The 18,872-nt window shown below is 52.6% G+C and overlaps 1 protein-coding gene across 3 annotated transcripts; it reads left to right on the top strand.

Moving 5' to 3' along the window:
* Positions 1-1,053: 1,053 nt before the first annotated feature.
* On the top strand, positions 1,054-17,903 carry LOC103190247 (myelin-oligodendrocyte glycoprotein-like). 3 transcript variants are annotated; one of them, XM_042345226.1, is made up of 12 exons: positions 1,054-1,101; positions 4,383-4,458; positions 5,201-5,548; positions 6,341-6,615; positions 8,236-8,355; positions 9,539-9,574; positions 11,220-11,246; positions 13,304-13,330; positions 13,638-13,664; positions 14,905-14,931; positions 15,068-15,094; positions 17,769-17,903. In XM_042345226.1, exons 5-12 carry the CDS (start codon positions 8,241-8,243, stop codon positions 17,825-17,827), a joined length of 345 nt encoding a protein of 114 aa, XP_042201160.1. In that variant the 5' UTR covers positions 1,054-1,101; positions 4,383-4,458; positions 5,201-5,548; positions 6,341-6,615; positions 8,236-8,240; the 3' UTR covers positions 17,828-17,903. The 3 variants fall into 3 exon arrangements, with proteins under 3 accessions (XP_042201160.1, XP_042201159.1, XP_007909140.2); XM_042345225.1 differs by lacking the exons at positions 8,236-8,355; positions 9,539-9,574; positions 11,220-11,246; ... (3 more) ...; positions 15,068-15,094; positions 17,769-17,903 and having other exon boundaries at positions 6,341-6,689; XM_007910949.2 differs by lacking the exons at positions 1,054-1,101; positions 8,236-8,355; positions 9,539-9,574; ... (4 more) ...; positions 15,068-15,094; positions 17,769-17,903 and having other exon boundaries at positions 4,331-4,458; positions 6,341-6,689.
* Positions 17,904-18,872: the final 969 nt, after the last annotated feature.

The raw sequence follows: 18,872 nt of genomic DNA, 5'->3' as shown, positions 1-18,872 counted from the left end.
TCCATACGATCAAGATTGAATCGGAAACCAAGAGACATCAGAACAACACTTGATACATTTACACAAACTGATTTTCATATACAAATAGTAAAAATAATTATCTATAATCTTCTCATGTAAACGATCATAGTCAATCTCTTTCTCTCTCTCTCGATCTATAGACATGCACCCACACAGCACCCATATCGTTTTTTGGCGAGAGCCTTGGCTTAGGGGAACCTTGAGTATGATTTGGGGTAACATATGGGAATATAGCAAAGTATCCAGTTCAAATCATAGGTGGTACCTGTTTGAAGGTAGTTGTACAAATGTAATCGGTTGTTGAATTATAATTTACGTCTGAGAAGCTTTCCAGCTGCTTGTCCAACCAAGACTCACTATCTCACTCCCTCTCTCCCTCACTCACTAACACACTCCCTCTCTCCCTCACTCACTAACTCACTCCCTCTCTCCCTCACTCACTAACTCACTCCCTCTCTCCCTCACTCACTAACTCACTCCCTCTCTCCCGCACTTATTCTCTCTCAGTCTCTCTCTCTATATCTCTCTCTCTCAGTCTCTCTCTCACTCCCTCTCTCTCTCTCTCTCTCTCTCTCTCTCTCAGTCTCTCAGTCTCTCCCTCTCTCTCTCTCTCAGTCAACAACTCTGCAAAACGAAAGAGAAAGTGACTGTTCCCTCTGTCGCTGATCTTCAACAGAACCATTTTGTTTGGACTGGAGATGGTCCTCTTCCTGTCCGTAGAGGGCAGAGGGAAGAGGGGAGTGTGAGAGGGGATCAGAGGAGAGGGCAGAGGGAAGAGGGAAGTGTGAGAGGGGATCAGAGGTGAGGGCAGAGGGAAGAGGGGAGTGTGAGAGGGGATCAGAGGAGAGGGCAGAGGGAAGAGGGGAGTGTGAGAGGGGATCAGAGGAGAGGGCAGAGGGAAGAGGGGAGTGTGAGAGGGTATCAGAGGAGAGGGCAGAGGGAAGAGGGGAGTGTGAGAGGGGATCATAGGAGAGGGCAGAGGGAAGAGGGGAGTGTGAGAGGGGATCGGAGGAGAGGAGGAGAGTGAGAGGAGATCAGAGGAGAGGAGGAGTGTGAGAGGATATCAGAGGAGAACGGATGGTAAGTGAAATGACAGTATGTGAGTGTCCCTCTCTCACTCACTCACTAACTCACTCATTCCCTCCCTCCCTCCCTCACTCTCTCTCTCCCCCACACACTCACTCCGTCCCACCCTCTCTCCCTCACTCACTAACTCACTCGCTCTCTCCCTCACTTTCTCGCTCGCACTCTCACTCACTTTCTCTCTCTCACACTCTCTCTCTCTCTCTCACACATTCACTCACTCACTTTCTCTCCCTCCCTTACCAACTCACTCATTCCCTCCCTCACTCCCTCACTCGCTCACTCTCTCTCGCTCACACTGATGCACTCCCTCTCTCCCCCACTTGCTAACTCATTCATTCCCTACCTCTCTCCCTCCCTCCCTCACTCACTTTTTCTCTCTCACATACTAGCTCATTCCATCCCTCCCCCCCTCGCTTACTCACTGATTCCCTCCCTCACTCGCTCTCTCATTCACACACTCATTCACTCACTCTCTCTCTCTCACATTCATTAACTCACTCACTCACTTTCTCTCCCTCACTTATTAACTCATTCGTTTCCTCCCTCCTCCTCCCTCCCTCCCTCCCTCCCTCATACACACACTCACTCTCTTTCTCTCACACTCACACTCTCACACACACTCACGCACTGAGTCTCACACTCTCACTTTCTCTCTCTCGCACACTCTCTCTCACACACTCACACTCTCTCCCTCACTTACTAACACACTCATTCCCTCACTCCCTCACACTCTCTCTTTCTCTCTCACTCTCTCTCACACTCTCTCTCTCACACTCTCTCACACTCTCTCTCTCACACACACTCTCTCACGCTCTCACACTCACTCACTCGCTCTCTCACACTCTCTCACACTCGCTCACTCTCTCACACTCACTCACTCGCTCTCTCTTACACTCACTCTCTCACACTCTCTCTCACACTCGCTCTCTCTCACACACTCACACTCACTCACACTCACTCTCACACACACTTACTCGCTCTCAAACTCGCTCTCTCTCACACACTCACACTCACTCACACTCACTCTCACACACACTTACTCGCTCTCAAACTCGCTCTCTCACACTCTCTCTCACGCACACTCTCCCCTTCACTCAATGACTCTCTCACACACACTCACTCTCACACTCACTCTCTCACACTCTCTCACACTCTCTCTCTCACACACACTCTCTCACGCTCTCACACTCACTCACTCTCTCTCTCTCACACTCTCTCACACTCAATCTCTCACACTCTCACACTCATTCTCTCACACTCACTCTCTCACACTCACTCTCTCACACTCTCTCACTCTCGCTCTCTCTCACACTCTCACACTCTCTCACACTCACTCTCACCTTCACTCAATGACTCTCTCACACACACTCACCCTCACACTCACTTTCTCACACTCTCTCACACTCTCTCTCACACACACTCTCTCACGCTCTCACACTCACTCACTCTCTCTCTCTCACACTCTCTCACACTCAATCTCTCACACTCTCAGACTCACTCTCTCACACTCACTCTCTCACACTTACTCTTTCACACTCACTCTCTCACACTCTCTCACTCTCGCTCTCTCTCACACTCTAACACTCTCTCACACTCACTCTCACACACACTCACTCGCTCTCACACTCGCTCTCTCACACTCACTCTCTCACACTCTCTCGCACACTCACTCTCACACTCACTCACTCTCTCACACACACTCACTCTCACACTCACTCTCTCACACTCTCTCTCTCACACACACTCTCTCACTCTCTCACACTCACACACTCGCTCTCTCACACTCTCTCACAATCACTCTCTCACACTTTCACACTCACTCTCACATTCAATCACTCGCTCTCTCTCACACACTCACACTCACTCTCTCACACTCTCTCTCTCACACACACTCTCTCACACTCACTCACACTCACTCGCTCTCTCTCACACTCTCTCACACTCACTATCTCACACTCTCACACTCTCTCTCACACACACTCTCTCACTCTCTCACACTCACTCACTCGCTCTCTCTCACACTCTCTCACACTCTCTCACTCTCTCACACTCATTCACTCTCTCATACTCTCTCACACTCACTCTCACACTCACTCTCACTCTCTCACACTCTCACAATCACTCTCTCTCACATTCTCACACAGACACTCACACTCACTCACTCGCTCTCTCTCACACTCTCACACTCACTCTCTCACACTCACTCACTCGCTTTCTCTCACACTCTCTCACACTCTCACTCACTCACACTCACTCTCTCTCACTCTCTCACACTCACTCTCTCACAGTCACTCTCTCGCTCACGCTGTTTAAGTGGCTCCGGGTGTCCGATCCCGTCGTGTTTCTCTGGAGACGGTCGGAGTCGTGTAAAGACCTGACCCCATGTCCTCTCCCACTCCAGGCTCCGTTCACCCCTCATCCCCTCCCGGCTCAGCTCCGCTGACCGCCATCCCCGGCCGGACCACCGCAAGGTCCTCGTTGGCCATTTACATGTCTCCTGGTTCTGGCCCCATCCCCACCTCAGCCCCTCCTCCGCCCGCACAGGTCTGGCACCCACTAACCGGGGCCTCGGTCCTGCGCGGCGTTCCCTGTGGGATGGAGGACATTCCTGGGAAGGTGAGGGCGGAACCAGAGGGTCTCAGCGCAGGAATGTGATGTGACTGACAGCGAGTCACGAACATCAGTCATCACTGACCGTCAGGACCGCAGGACTGTTCCCCAACCGATCCCGTGGGGAATATTGGATCCCTCATTCCCCGTCTGTGTCTATAATGTGAATCACACCGGAACCGAGAGAGGGATCGGACTCCGGACATCCGCTCCGGTCACACGTTTCATTTACTTTAGTAGTGAAGATTCTGCCGTTTATTGGAGTAGGGAAAGAGGATACGTTTCCCAAACCGTTTCCCGATGATTTTACCCTCAAAGTAATGGTTCACTTCAGTGTATTCCACCTTCAGGATTCAGCGCTTCCACTTTCATGTCCACTTTACACGTGAAATAAAAGTTCTCTGTAGTGAGGCGCTGTGCGCCTGTCAGGTGGACGTCAAAGATCCCCGGACACCGTTTGACCACTTCCCCACGGGACGGGCGCTGTGTAATTGCCGGTTTCTGTGGCTGTTCTCTCCCATACAGGACAGTCACTTTACTCCCAGCGTTTGGAGGTCACGATGTCCAAACGCTGGTCTGGATCGTGACACAGACCCGGTGTGGGTGTGTTCTACCCATTCCGTGTGAATTGGCGGTAAATTCCTGTTGATTTCCCGGTGTTTCAGGGCTCGACGTCCTGACAGATCATGGAGCAGATCCTCTTTGTGGTTTTCCTGTTGCAGGTTCCGGCTTCGTTTCCCGGTGAGTGATTTAACATTCCCGTTCCAGACTAAGATTCCTCCTTAAGGTCCCGGTCTGACGGCGACTGTCACCTTTAAGCTGCTGTTTGCCAAAGAGGCAACGAAAAGCTTTGCTCACTATTGGCGGTGGAAAGTCGCGCTGTTTCTGAGAGAGAAACCGTTCCCTGTGACTGGAATCTGGAGGTTGTCATCACCACTGGAGATAAACCTGACCCGGAATCGTGATGTTTCTGTACGAGTCACTCAGCCTTTCAGGGCCCAAACTGCTCCCCATCATCTCCCGTTGTTCACTTATGAACAACTGTATCTCCGTCTCTGAGGGAAATGTCTCCTCCACATTGTGTTGTTGACCAGCGATGACCAGGTTGAGAGCCGTCTGTGTTCACAAAGCTCTCGGTCACGGAGATAGTGTGTGTGACGTGAAGCTGTGATGGTGAGAGAGAGAGAGAGAGAGAGGGCGAGTGTTCTGGAAAGATCGGATCAAATGGGCTCTGATGCGACGTCTCCATCCAAACTCCCGGGTGACGGTGTGACGTGTGGCCTCTGATGAGACCGCGAACCGCTGTATATTTCTGCCATCAGATCGTTGCGGATCGAGTCCGTACATTCCCCGACTTCCAGGGCTTCAGGAAACCAGAAAACGTGAAACTTGTCAGCGACGGTCAGACAATAATAAGCATTTCACGTTGACATAGAAAACAAACCATGGCAACGGTTTAATGATTTGTGTTCTTGTTCACCAGATAATTTTTTGGTTCATGACCCACGTCAGGCAGTGCTGACATCTCCCGGGGAAGACATCACTCTGCGATGTTGGTTAGAACCAGGAGTGGCTGCGGATGGTATGTATGTGCAATGGATTAAATATGAGACTGGGCAATTGGTTCTTTTATACACATACGGAGTGGATCGACCTGATCTACAAGATGAAGCCTACGGAGGAAGAACTGAGCTCAGTAGAGGAGCGCTGACTCGGGGAATCATCTCACTCAGACTGAGGAACGTGAGGTGCTCAGACCAAGGACGTTACACGTGTTCTGTGAGAGCAGAAACAAGTGAAGACGAAACAACAGTGGGTTTGAAAGTTGAAGGTCAGTTGCGTATAACCTGTGTATTTCCCTATTCTCGGCTCCCGTTCCCCGTCTGTGCCCATCAACGCACTTTCCAGCCTCGGACACCCACCGCCATCTCCACCACAGCCCCAACGCTAATGGGTTGTCGTTGTGGCTCTCAATGGGGAAGATTCCTCCCTTTGCCTCCACTCCGCTGCCTCCGCTCGACTGGCTCCGGCCTCCTGTTTGTCCCTCGTCCCCTCTGGTCCACCGTCGGTGTCCCGGCCCACAGTCACTACACCCACAAACTCTGGAACGCTCTCCCACAATCCCTCCGCCTCAGCCCCTCCCTCCCCACCTGCAATTCCTGCCTAAAGACCTTCCTTTTTGATGGTGTCTATGGTCACCTCCTCCCACCCTCTCCCCGTGGCTCCGGGTTAGACTCCGCCACTGTCAAACCCTCCAGGACACTGACCCAGTGAAGGGCGCTGTGTGATCACAAGTTATTATTGTTACCTGTGGTTCAAAGCCCATCTCAGTATCTGAGCCCATCGTTCAGGCCGAGACTGTCGCTGAACCACTCATTGTGAGAGACGCTCACGGACGGGACTTTCATCTGTTCCCGACACTGATGGTCCCATAAACCGATTGAGAGGCACATTAGTTGGTCGTTGGCTTCACGGCTGTGGAACCCCACCGTCGAAATGACCGTCACCGCCGCCGACACCATCACTGCCCCCGAGTCGATAGGTGCGGAAGGGACCGAACGTGTTGACTTGTAAATTGCTGCGTTGGTTATTCTCTCAATAACACACCGTCTTCTCATCGCAGCCCTCAAACAGCAGCCCCGGTTTCCTTGGCACGTTACCCCGACTCCAGGAATAAACTGACCTGTAAATCAAAAGGCTGGTATCCCAAACCCCGTGTGGTTTGGATTGACGGGAGCGGAGGAGAGGTGAAGGCAAACTCCGACACGTGCTCCCAGGCCTCGGACGGCTGTTGGGAGTGTGAAAGTAGCATCGATATAACCAGCGATTTCACAGACAGACTGACGTGTCTGACACAGAATGCTGCGAAGAGAAAGGAGGCCAAGATCCGGGTGTCAGGTCAGTGGGAGGTTTGGAGATATGTCAACATTTTAATGAAACGCGGTTCGGGTTTCAGGTCGAGACCCGGAACGCACCTCTCAGCGCTGAGTTTATTACAGCGACTTTCATCGCAGCTCAGTTCGCTATCGTGAATACGAGTCACCACTGAAATAAGTTAGTTATGTATAAGAGTGTGTGTCAGTGAGTGTGAGAGTGTGTGGGGGAGTGTGTGTGTGAGCTTGTGTGCGGTGTGAGAGTGCGCGCGGGTGAGTGCTTGTGCGTTGCGACAGCGTGTGCACGTGTGAGAGACTGTGTGTGTGAGTACGTGTGAGAGTGAGTGTGTGTGTGAGTGTGTATGTGAGTGTGGATGTGTGTGTAGCGTGTGTGTGTGTGTGTGTGTGTGTGTGCGGCTGTGTTTGTGAGTGTTTATATGTGTGTGGGTGTGTATGTTAGTGTGTCAGTGTGCGTGTGTGTATGTGTTTGCATGTTTGTATGTGTATGTGAGTGAATGTATGTGTGAGTGTGTGACTGTGTTTGTGAGTGTTTATGAGTGTGTGAGTGTGTACGTCAGTGTGTTTGAGTGTGTATGTCAGTGTGTGTGTGGGTGTGTGTCTGTGTGAGTGTCTGTGGGTATGTCTGTGTGAGTGTATGTGCCTGTGTGTGAGTTTGTGTGAGTGTTTGTGTGGGTGTCTGTGTGAGTGTGTATGTCAGTGTATATGTGGGTGTGTATCTTAGGGTGTGTGTGAGTGTGTGAGTGTGTGAATGTATGTATGTGAGTGTGTGTGCGAGTGTCTGTGTGAGTGTGTGTGAGTGTGTGTGTGAGTCTGTGTGTGAGTGTGTGTGTGTGTGAGTGTGTGTGTGAGAGTGTGCGTGTGTGTGTGAGTGTGTGTGTGTGTGAGTGTGTGTGTGAGTGTGTGAGTGTGTGAGTATGTGTGTGTGTGAGTGTGAGGGTGCGTGTGTGTGTCTGTGTGGGTGTGTGTGTGAGTGTGTATGAGTTTGCGTGTGAGAGTGTATGAGTGTGTGTGTGAGTGTCTGTGAGTCTATGTGTGTGTGTATGTGAGTGTGCGAGTGTGTGTGTGTGTGTGTGAGTTTGTGTGTGAGTCTGTGTGTGTGTGTGTTTGTGTGAGTGAGTGTGTGTGTCTGTTGCTCTTCACTGTTAGTATTTCCATTCATTCAGACACTTTCCTTCAGGGATATGGATTTGCTCTTTACATTTACAGTCCGTCTCACTTTCCGGGACTGACGATGATTGTCTGACGCTGAGACTGAAGCTCCAGCGCAGCGTTGGGGATCGAGGCTTCGGCCGGTGATGTCCACGGGTTGAGACGTTACAAACCGAGCCCGCGTCTGCCTGTTCAGGCGGACGGTATCGATACCCCGACACTGCTCGAAAGGCAAAGCCCGTCCCCCTGGGTATCCCGACCAACAATTCCCCGAGTCGAGGCGGTCACTCGTTCCGTGGCCGTCTGTTGGGCGTTCCTGTGCGCAGTCCGGCGGCCACTTTGCACCCAAACAAAAGTTGTGACCGCACATCACAGTGATGGGCGGAAAGCGCTCTGTGAGGTGAAGAACATGCGATAGACTGCGATGTGACATGTGAGAATGACAGGAATATTATCGCTGCTCTGTGGTTTACAGCGGAGATGTTCCACAGAGACCCAAACTGGCTCGTGGCTTTCTGGGTGACCTTCGCTCCTGTGCTCGGAGCTGCTGCTGTGTTGATGTTCTTCTGCAGGAAACGATGGAAACAGGTTCAAGGTGAGAAACAATTTTGAGATCCTCTAAAAGATTGCTTGACTGTCGCGAGGAAAGGGGTGTGAGGGATGAAGCACTGCTCGGGATGAACCGGATGCCATGTTTGTGCACCCGGAGAAATTGAGAGGAAGGCTGAGGAGGTTGAGGAGGTAAGAGCCAAGGAGAGGAGGTGTTGGCGGTCAGCCGAGGAGACTGCCTTCAGTCTCATGTCCATGAGTTGGAGGGAATAGAGGCTCATCCGGACCGGGATGTGTCAAAGGGCCACTGGATAGAACCTCAGGCGTCAAGGAGTCACCATTGGAAATCGAAAGTAGATGTGGGGACTGCACAGACACCTGGAGATGAACCTGTGTCTGTGGATGGTGTTGAGGGACATGTTGGCTGTGTCTATGGATGGTGTTGAGGGACAGGTTGACTCTGTTTGTGGATGGTATTGAGGGACAGTTTGACTGCGTCTGTGGATGGTGTTGAGGGACAGGTTGACTGTGTCTGTGGATGGTGTTGAGGGACAGGTTGACTGTGTCTGTGGATGGTGTTGAGGGACAGGTTGACTGTGTCTGTGGGTTGTGTTGAGGGACATGTTGAATGTGTCTGTGGATGGTGTTGAGGGACAGGTTGATTGTGTCTATGGATGGTGTTGAGGGACAGGTTGACTGTGGCTGTGGATGGTGTTGAGGGACAGGTTGACTGTGCGTGTGGATGGTGTTGAGGGACAGGTTGACTGTGTCTGTGGATGGTGTTGAGGGACAGGTTGACTCTGTCTGTGGATGGTTTTGAGGGACAGGTTGACTATGTCTGTGGATGGTGTTGAGGGACAGGTTGACTGTGTCTGTGGATGGTGTTGAGGGACAGGTTGACTGTGTCTGTGGATGCTGTTGAGGGACAGGGTTACTATTGTCTGTGGTCTGGGCCAGAGGAAGGCCAATTGGCTTCAGCAGATGGGTGGGTGAGAGGCGAGGGAGTAGGTCGGGGCGTAGGTGGGGTACGAGCAACGTGTATTGCGTTGTTTATGCCACGAGGAAATCTATGGTCTAATCACATTGGGGTTCAGAGGAGACTACAGAGGGGTCTTTGACAGGGGTTGAAGTAAGTGATTTTGGGGACTGTGGATGGTTCCCGACGGATAAGGACAAGGTCGGCAGCTTTTGACGAGGACGACACTGACATTTGTGTTTTTATTTTCCAGTTTATGAAAATCTAAAACAGCAATTTAAAATTCTGGGTAAGTGACAACTTCACAGCCGTCCAACAGGTCATCCCGGCCGAGAGTCAGGGGCCCGACGAGGGCTGGGGTCATGGGGTACAGGGATTAGTGTGTGTGAGGGGGAGCAGTGGGCGCTGGCGAGGGATGGGGTGATGGGGGACAGGGGTTAGTGTGTGAGGGGGAGCAGTGGGCGAGTGATGGGGTGATGGGGTACAGGGGTTAGAGTATGAGGGGGAGCAGTGGGCGAGGGATGGGGTGAAGGGGTACAGTGGTTAGTGTGTGAGGGCGAGCAGTGGGCGCTGGTGAGCAATGGGGTGATGGGGTACAGGAGTAAGCGTGTGAGGGGGAGCAGTGGTCGAGGGATGGGGTGATGGGTTACAGGGGTTAGGTGAGGGGGAGCCAGTGGGGGCTGGCGAGGAATGGAGTGATGGGGTACAGGGGTTAGTGTGTGAGGGGGAGCAGTGGGCGAGGAATGGGGTGATGGGTTACAGGGATTAGGTGAGGGGGAGCCAGTGGGGGCTGGCGAGGGATGGAGTGATGGGTTACAGTGGTTAGTGTGTGAGGGCGAGCAGTGGGCGAGGAATGGGGTGATGCGGTACAGAGGTTAGTGGAGTCGTGGAGTCCTGTAGCTCAGTGGTTAGAGCACCCGCTTTGCAAGTGAGAGACCTGAGTTCAATTCCAGGCAGAGGGCCAAACCTTGGGCAAGTTTCCTTACTCCACACAGAGCCTAATAATAATCCCTCCAAAAAAAAACCAAAAACAATAATTAATTGGTCATTTTCAATCTACGACTGTTTGTGGGACATTGCTGTGCGCAATTGGCTGCCGCGTTCGCCCACAAATATACAGTCAATTCACTTTGCAGTATGTTCTGTGAAGCGCTTTGGGACGTCCTCCCGACGTGAAAAGCGCTATATCAAATGCGAGGATTATTATTATTATTATTATTATTATTATTATTAGTGTGTGAGGTGGAGCAGTGGGCGCTGGCGAGGCATGGTGTGATGGGGTACACGTGTTAGTGTGTGAGGGGGAGCAGTGGGCGAGGGATGGGGTGATGGGGTACAAGGGTTAGTGTGTGAGGGGGAGCAGTGGGCGAGGAATGGGTTGATGGGGTACACGGGTTAATGTGTGAGGGGGAGCAGTGGGGCTGTAGGAGATGGAGTTGGTGTGGGTTCTGTACCAAATATAAGGATTATTACTATTCTCAGTATTCGGTTATTGAGGGCATTAAATGCTGAATCCGGTTTTCTCGGTTTCCGAAGAGCAGAAAAATCCGAGTGTTTCATCACTTGTGACACAAATTGTGAGATCACAAATAGATTCAAAGGAAATTCTTACATTTTGAGAGTTTGTGACTCAGTTCGTTCCTTTCGGTGGACGTGAGGTTCTCTATGCGCTCAAAGCCTTGAGAGGGTCGGAAGGTTTCAGCTGAAAGGAAACCAAAGACGTTGAGTGGAAGAAATCTGATAAACTTTCACGGTTTTTCTCGATGACTGAAGGATGAATTTTCTTTTGTTTTAAAAATAACGAATTGAAATCCGCTGAACGAGGTAAACCGCACTCACTGCCGCGACCGGTGTCTCTGATGGCCTTCCGTTTGTGTGATGAGGATCGTGTGAGAAACTTTACATTCTGTATTAATATTTGTTTCTGCTTTCAGACCGAAAATACCTGAGAAAGGCTCTCGGTAAGTGTGACCGACCTGGAATGTGAAATAAGTTTCCTTTAACCCTCCCCTTGAATAGGATGTCTCTGGGAAAGGCCAAACTGGGGGTGTGGGAGAGGTATAGGGTACGTTGCTCCATCACTGGTCTCCCTTTCATCATCTACCCTCTCCCTCTGGGCCATGTCATCTCCAAACATGGGGTTAACTTTCACATGTATGTGGACAACACCCAGATCTTCATCTCCTCCTCCCCCTCCTCCAGATGGGACTCCCGTCCCCTGATGTCCTGTCAGATTGTTTGACGGACGGCCGGGCCTCGGTGAGCGAACGTTTCCTCCAACTGAAGATGGGCCAATCGGAAGCCAACGCCTTCTCTCCTGCAGCTCTGAGGTCCTCATCCACCCCGGGCTGGGCTCTCCCTCAGCCTCTCCAAACCCGAGCACAACTCAGGGGTCAGGTTCCCTTCTACCCCACATCCGTACCCTGACCAGGAACCTCCGCCACGTTGCCCACCTCCGTCCGTAACTCACCCGCGCAGCGGCCGACATCTTCGTCCTGGCCTTCATCACTTCCTGGCTGGACTATTCCAATCCTCCTCGCTGGCCTGGCCAGCTCCGCCAAACACAAAATATAATGAAGTCAGAAGCCCACCAAACTCTCACCCCACCCCCACCACCCCCTCTCTCTCTCTCTCTCTCTCTCTCTCTCCCCATAGCCCTGATCAACCCCACTCCCCCGCACTCTCCCCACAGCCCTGCAAACCTGTCCTCTGCAAATAATTATCTAAATGTATTTGTTGTTGAGATATTGTAAGATCATTTCCTTTGTGGATTGGGATCTCTTTGGGACAGAGTTGTCTCAGGGTTAACGGACGCTAAGTTATAGCCAAAGATTGTCAGAATACCATTTGGTTTGAAGGCCAAAAAGGATGACGTTGGTAATAAAAGTGTATTAAATCCGATGGTGTTTCTGTTTCCTTTCAGAGTGGGCGGCTGTGGGCAGTTGTGCAGGTAGGTGTCAGACATCACACCACCGGCTGTTTATAGAGCCTCTACATTACACTGCGTCTGGCAGTGGAATCTCGGAGTTCCTGTGCTGATCACCACAGTCTGGTTCCTGAACCGCGCAGATCCTCAGGGGTCAAGGGAAGGGTTAGAGGAACAGACTGACTGGATCATTAGCAGAACTCGGAGCTGCCGTCCAGTCAGTTGGAGCTGGAACTCGTCTTCTATCCCAACGAGTGAGGTTGGGGGTGGTCCTGGGTGGAGAGGCAATGGCAATGGCTTCCCAGCATTCACAATGACGAGCCGTGTGGCTTCAGTGGGGCACACTCTGGGGTCAACAGGTGTGGGCTCCTTCCAATCCGTGCCTGAACTCGCTGGGGTTCGTTACCCAGGGCCATCCCTCCAGACCAGACACATGGACACCATATGTCCAGGTGCACAGTGGAGTCCTGTAGCTCAGGGGTTAGAGCCCTCGCCTCACAAGCGAGAGGACCTGGGTTCCATTCCCGGGCGCACCGGAACCTTAGGCAAGTTTCCTGTCTCCACACTACTCTGGTTACCTGACAGTGAAGAGGAACCGACTCGCTGATCGATTGGCTTTCCAGCGGTAATAACCCCTTCAGTAATAATAATAATAATGTAGTCACTCAATCCACCACGGTTTGTGGGTCACTGCTGTGCACAATTGGTGACCCACAAAATACGCAGTCGATGCGCAAAACTTTGCCCACAACATACACAGTCACTTCGCTTTCCAGTGTACCCTTTGAAGCGCTGTGTCCGGAAGCTGTGACACGGCGCTGAGTCAACTTCAAGGGTTGTTATTGTGGTGGAAGTCCCAGTATGTTGGGTGGGTTTGGAGACTCCGAAGCCCTGTGATGTGATCAGAGACACAGAGTGTCGGACATTGGGCCGAACGAACCGCACGGATTACTTCTCTGATTCTGGAAACCAACTCGGGTTGGGACGTGTTCCGTGTTATTAGCTGCAACACGAGACCGGGATAAGGTTCGGTGTGTAACGGCTGAGGGGGATTTGTGTAATAAACACTCAATATGTGTTGTTTCCTTTCAGAACTGAAGGAACGATTCACTGAATCAGGTAAACGTCAGCTTTACCCTCATTGACCGTTATTAGTTAATCTCATTGGTGCAGAATTGTGCTGCATCTCAAACAATGATCTGTTGGCATCATCGCTGTTAGTTACTACATTGAATGTAATGAATAGCATTGTTTTATGATGAGGAACAGACATTGACATGAACTTTCAATGTACGATTCCGTCATCTCACACGGACGCTAAGTTATAGCCAAAGATTGTCAGAATACCATTTGGTTTGAAGGCCACAAAGGATGACGTTGGTAATAAAAGTGTATTAAATCCGATGGTGTTTCTGTTTCCTTTCAGAGTGGGCGGCTGTGGGCAGTTGTGCAGGTAGGTGTCAGACATCACACCACCGGCTGTTTATAGAGCCGCTACATTAGAGGTTTACAGCTTTACAGCTCGGGGTCTGACACGAGGAAATCCATCCCCACAGTTGAGAGTTTCCCAACCAAACAGAATTCCGAGCCCTCACGGGTCGGGTGATCCTCACCGGGTGAACAGTGGGAAATCTGTCAGGACGGCAATATCAGCCGTCAGCAGTTACCCCAACACACACCCTGGGCTCCCCCAAGCCTTGGCTCTCACCAACCTGTGCCTCATATTGCCTGGAATTAGGGAAAGAGGATGAGTGGCTCTGGGATAGTGAGCCTCCCATCCCAACAGTCCGTGTGGGTAATTGACGTGTGTGACCGGGAGGCTCAGAAATCTCCGTTGGGTTTGGAGACTCTTCAGCTCGGTGACGGGTCTCCACGTGGTAGAGGCCCGTCTGAGCCCAACACAAGGTGTACCACCTGGACCTGGATATTCCAGTGTCTGGAATGGATCTCGCACTTCCTCCCCAGAGGAACAGGTCCTGATTGGAGAGGAACGGCCCATGGCTGGTGAGTAGCCCAGAGCGTGTGTTGGGGTAACTGCTGGGGTCCAACCCCCTAAGCCCCACGGATTGACACTGATCTCACTGCCCGACCGAGCTTTCCTGCTGCTTGTCCAGCCAGGACCAGGCGTGAAGCAGAGTCGGCTCAGGGCTCAACTGGCCCCAAGGTGACCGGCCTGGCCACGGAATATGGGAATGGAGCCCGGCCTCTGTGCCCCATTCCTGCGGCCCCATTCTGTCCACACAGCACCCCCCCCCCCCCCCCACACACCTCCACACACACACATGCACTCACACGCAATCATACACTCACACACCCCACCCCCCACCACACACACAACCTACACACACTACACGTGCACACTCCCCCAACACACACATCCCCGAAACACACACTCACCCGCGCACACACACACACACACACACTCACACGTACTCATACACTCACACACCCCCTACACACATACACAACCTACACGCACACTACACGCACACACTCCAACACACACATACCCCAAACACGCACTCACCCCCACACACTACACGCACACACTCCCCCAAGACACACACATACTCCCAACACACACACACACTCAACCCCCCACACACTCACCCTCTCACCCCCACACACCCACACACATTGCTGCTGTGTTGGTGACCCTGAGCCCAGAGGCTAAACTCTGTGTTTATTTCCAGGCTGTTCGGAGCTTCTCTTCGGTTATGGTAAGAGCTGTGATGTGGTGCAGTAAATAACCGTCCTTTCCGTCTCCGTTTTGTGCTCAAACGAACGGTCACTTATAAACGTCGGTGTCGGTGAACGGAATCGATTCCCACAGAGTTTTTCCTCATTTCGTTTCAGCGAACGACAGGATCCGCAGTTGTGAAGGTGAGGCCATTAATGCTCTATAACGCGTCGTTTACAAAGTCCCCGATCGGAGAGTAAGGCATCGGTGGGAGGAAAGGATCGTTAGAGCTTAAGCCTTTGCTGTGAAACACGACCGGGAATGTCCACCTCACCGTCCACTGTCCACCGTCGGGTGACGTGTCGTGTCCACAACTACACACTGTTCCCCTGAGAGGGTTTTACACCAGAAATTAATCCCATTTGTCCTCGAAACGAACAGTACGCAAACATCTCACACACACACTGACCCTTCACACACATTACACAAACTACGCTCACATACACCACTCGCACACACTCCTCTCACACACCGCTCGCACTCCCCTCACACACCTCTCACAAACACACGCCTCACACACACACCCCTCATACACACACCCCTCACACACACACCCCTCACACACCCCTCACACACCCTTCACACACAGACCTTTCACACACACACCCCTCACACACCCTCATACACACACCCTTCACACACAGATATTTCACACACACACATCCCTCACATACACACACACCCCTCACACAGACTCCCCTCACACACAGACCTTTCACACACACACATCCCTCACACACGCACACACACACCTCATACACACACCCCACACACCAAATACCCTCACACAAATCTTCACACACAACACTCACCCACACCTCACACACACCCATCCCTTACGCACACATTCACACCCCTCAGACACATACACCTCACACACAGTCCCCTCACACACAGTTCCCTCATACACAGTCCCCTCACACACACTCCCCTCGCACACAGTCCCCTCACACACACTCCCCTCACACACTCTCCCGTCACACACAGTCCCCTCACACACAGTCCCCCCACACACTGTCCCCTCACACACAGTCCCCTCACACACACTCCCCTCACACACTCTCCCGTCACACACAGTCCCCTCACACACAGTCCCCCCACACACTGTCCCCTCACACACAGTCCCCTCCCACAAACAGACCTCTCATACACCACTCCCGCACACTCCCCTCACACACACGCGCCACTCAAACACACCCCTCATACACACACCTCAGACCATACACCCCTCCCGCACACTCCCCTCCCGCACACCCCCCTCACACAGGAGGCGAGAGCACAAGTCTGAGGAGGTGGAGCAGGAGGGGGTGCAGTCGAGGCTGAAGTGGCCGAGGAGGATGAGGGGCTCGGAGCAGAGGCAGAGGGAGGCGAGGAGAGTGGAGGGGTCAAAGATGAAGTTGGGGGAGGGTTTTGGGTGCATTACATTAGGATGTTAGAGAGAGGGGAGGGATGGCGGAGGGTGAGGTGATGGAAAGAGGGGAATGAGCGGTGGAGGAGGGGGACAGGGCCAGTGACGCCCTGGAGATGAGGGCCACCCCACCACCATGACGGTTGGAGCGGGGGCCATGGTGGGAAGGGTAGCGGGTGGTGTGGCCTCAGTGAGGGGGAAGGTGTCACCGGCGGTGAGCCATAATGTCAATGGCCTCACACCTCACACACCCCCTCACACACCCCCTCACGCACCCCCTCACACAACCTCACACACACACACACACACACACACACACCCTCACACACCCCCTCACACATCCCCTCACACACAACCTCACACACACAGACATCCTCACACACACACCCTCACAGAGCCACTCACACAGACACGTCACACATACCATCACACACCATCACACACACACCCTCAGACACACACACTCAAATACCCCCTCACATAGATACCCTCACAAACACCGTCACACACATACTCACACATAACCCCTCATCATCACACACACACACCCTCACACACCCTCACACATACCTTCATAGACCCCACTCACACCCTCTCACACACACACCCTCACACACACCCTGACGCAAACCCTCATACAACCCCTCAACCCCCCCTCATGCATACACCCTCTCACACCCCCTCACACACCCCCTCAAACAAATCATTACACAGACTCTCAAATACCCCTCACACACAACATCATACACACAACCTCAGACATACTCTCACACACACCCTCACACACTCAGACACACACCGCCCCCACACCCCCCACACACCCTCACACACACCCTCATAAATCCCCTCACTCACCCTCACGCACAAACACTCTCACAGCCCCTCACACACCCCCTCAAACAGACCATCACACAGACCCTCACATACCCCTCTCACACACAACCTCACACACACACCCTCTCACACACCCTCACACACACATTGACACACCCCCTCACAAACACCCTCACACTCATGCCCTCACAGACACACCCTCACACACATACCCTCACACAGACCCTAATACCCCCCCTCACACACACACCCCCTGACACATACCCTCACACAGACCCTCACACACACCCTCACACACCCACTCACACAAACACCCTCACAGATGCCCTCAGTTACACACACTCACACACCCCAACACCCCCCCCCTCGCACACCCACTCACACACATCCTCACACACTCACACACACTCACCCACCCCCCCTCACACCCTCCACCTCACACACACCCTCACACGCCCCCTCACACAGACGGTGACCCTCGGGGCCCGATGGTGTCTCCGGGTGTAGATGTGTTCACACACCGTCTGAGCTCCAGACGTCCCCTCACTCCACGTTGTGTTGTGTCTCTCTCTCAGCTCCGGTCTCTCTGACTCTGGATCCCGACACCGCCCATCCCCGACCTCATCCTATCTGAGGACCTGACCAGCGTGAGGCACGGAGACACACGGCAGCAGCTCCCGGACGGTCCCAAGAGGTTTGATACCTGTCCCATCGTCCTGGGGTCTGAGGGCTTCATATCGGGGAGACATTACTGGGAGGTGCAGGTGGTCAACAAGACAGAGTGGAGAGTGGGATTGGCCCGAGAGTCCGTCAACAGGAAAGAATGGATCACACTGTCACCAGGGAACGGATTCTGGGTTTTGTGGCTGAGAAATGGGGATGAATGTATAACTCTGACCTCTCCCTCCACTCTCCTGTCCCTGAGGGACAGACTCGGGAAGGTGGGAGTGTTCCTGGACTATGAGGGGGGAGAGGTGACCTTTTGCAACGCCGAAAACATGTCTCATCTCCACACATTCACCGACACTTTCACTGAGAAGCTTTATCCTCTCTTCGATCCCTGTTGGAGTGATGGCGGCAAAACCGGTGACCCTCTGAGGATCTGTCGGGTGACGGATTGATGAGGAGGGAACCCTCAGCCGTGACCTGTGTTTGGCGGTGATGGCCACGAGGCTGAACCTTCATAGTCTGTGTCGCTGTACAATAAAGATTGTGGTTTATATCACACAGTTCGCACTCGGCCCTCGAACCCAACCCTTCACGCGGTACTCTCTCTCTCTCACTCTCACTCTCACACTCTCTGTCTCCCTCTCTCTCTCACACTCACTGTCACCCTCTCCCACTCTCTCTCCCTCTCTCTCTCTGTCTGTCTCTCACACTCTGTCTCTCACACTCCCTCTCCCTCTCTCTCTCTCTGTCTCACACTCTCCCTCTCTCTCTCTCTCTCTCTGTCTGTCTGTCTCTCACTCTCACACACACTCTCTCTCACATTCTCTCACTCTCACGCTCTCTCTCTGTCTCTCTCTCTCTCTCACACACACACACTCTGTTACACTCTCTCTCTCTCTGTCTGTCTCTCACTCACACTCTCACTCTCTCACACTCTCTCACTCTCACACACTCTCACACTCACTCTCACACTTTCACTCTCACACTCACTCTCTCACACTCACACTCTC

This window comes from Callorhinchus milii, unplaced genomic scaffold (genome assembly GCF_018977255.1).
Source record: "Callorhinchus milii isolate IMCB2004 unplaced genomic scaffold, IMCB_Cmil_1.0 Scaffold36, whole genome shotgun sequence".
Classification (NCBI taxonomy): Eukaryota; Metazoa; Chordata; class Chondrichthyes; order Chimaeriformes; family Callorhinchidae; genus Callorhinchus; species Callorhinchus milii.
The sequence above is the reverse complement of the archived record's forward strand: the minus strand, read 5'-3'. Positions and strand labels throughout refer to the sequence as shown.

Coding starts and splice junctions, on each gene's coding strand:
- LOC103190247 (XM_042345225.1), top strand. CDS start 4,404: ATGGAGCAGATCCTCTTTGTGGTTTTCCTGTTGCAGGTTCCGGCTTCG. Junction 4,459..5,200: donor GGTTCCGGCTTCGTTTCCCG/GTGAGTGATTTA, acceptor CTTGTTCACCAG/ATAATTTTTTGGTTCATGAC. Junction 5,549..6,340: donor AGTGGGTTTGAAAGTTGAAG/GTCAGTTGCGTA, acceptor TTCTCATCGCAG/CCCTCAAACAGCAGCCCCGG.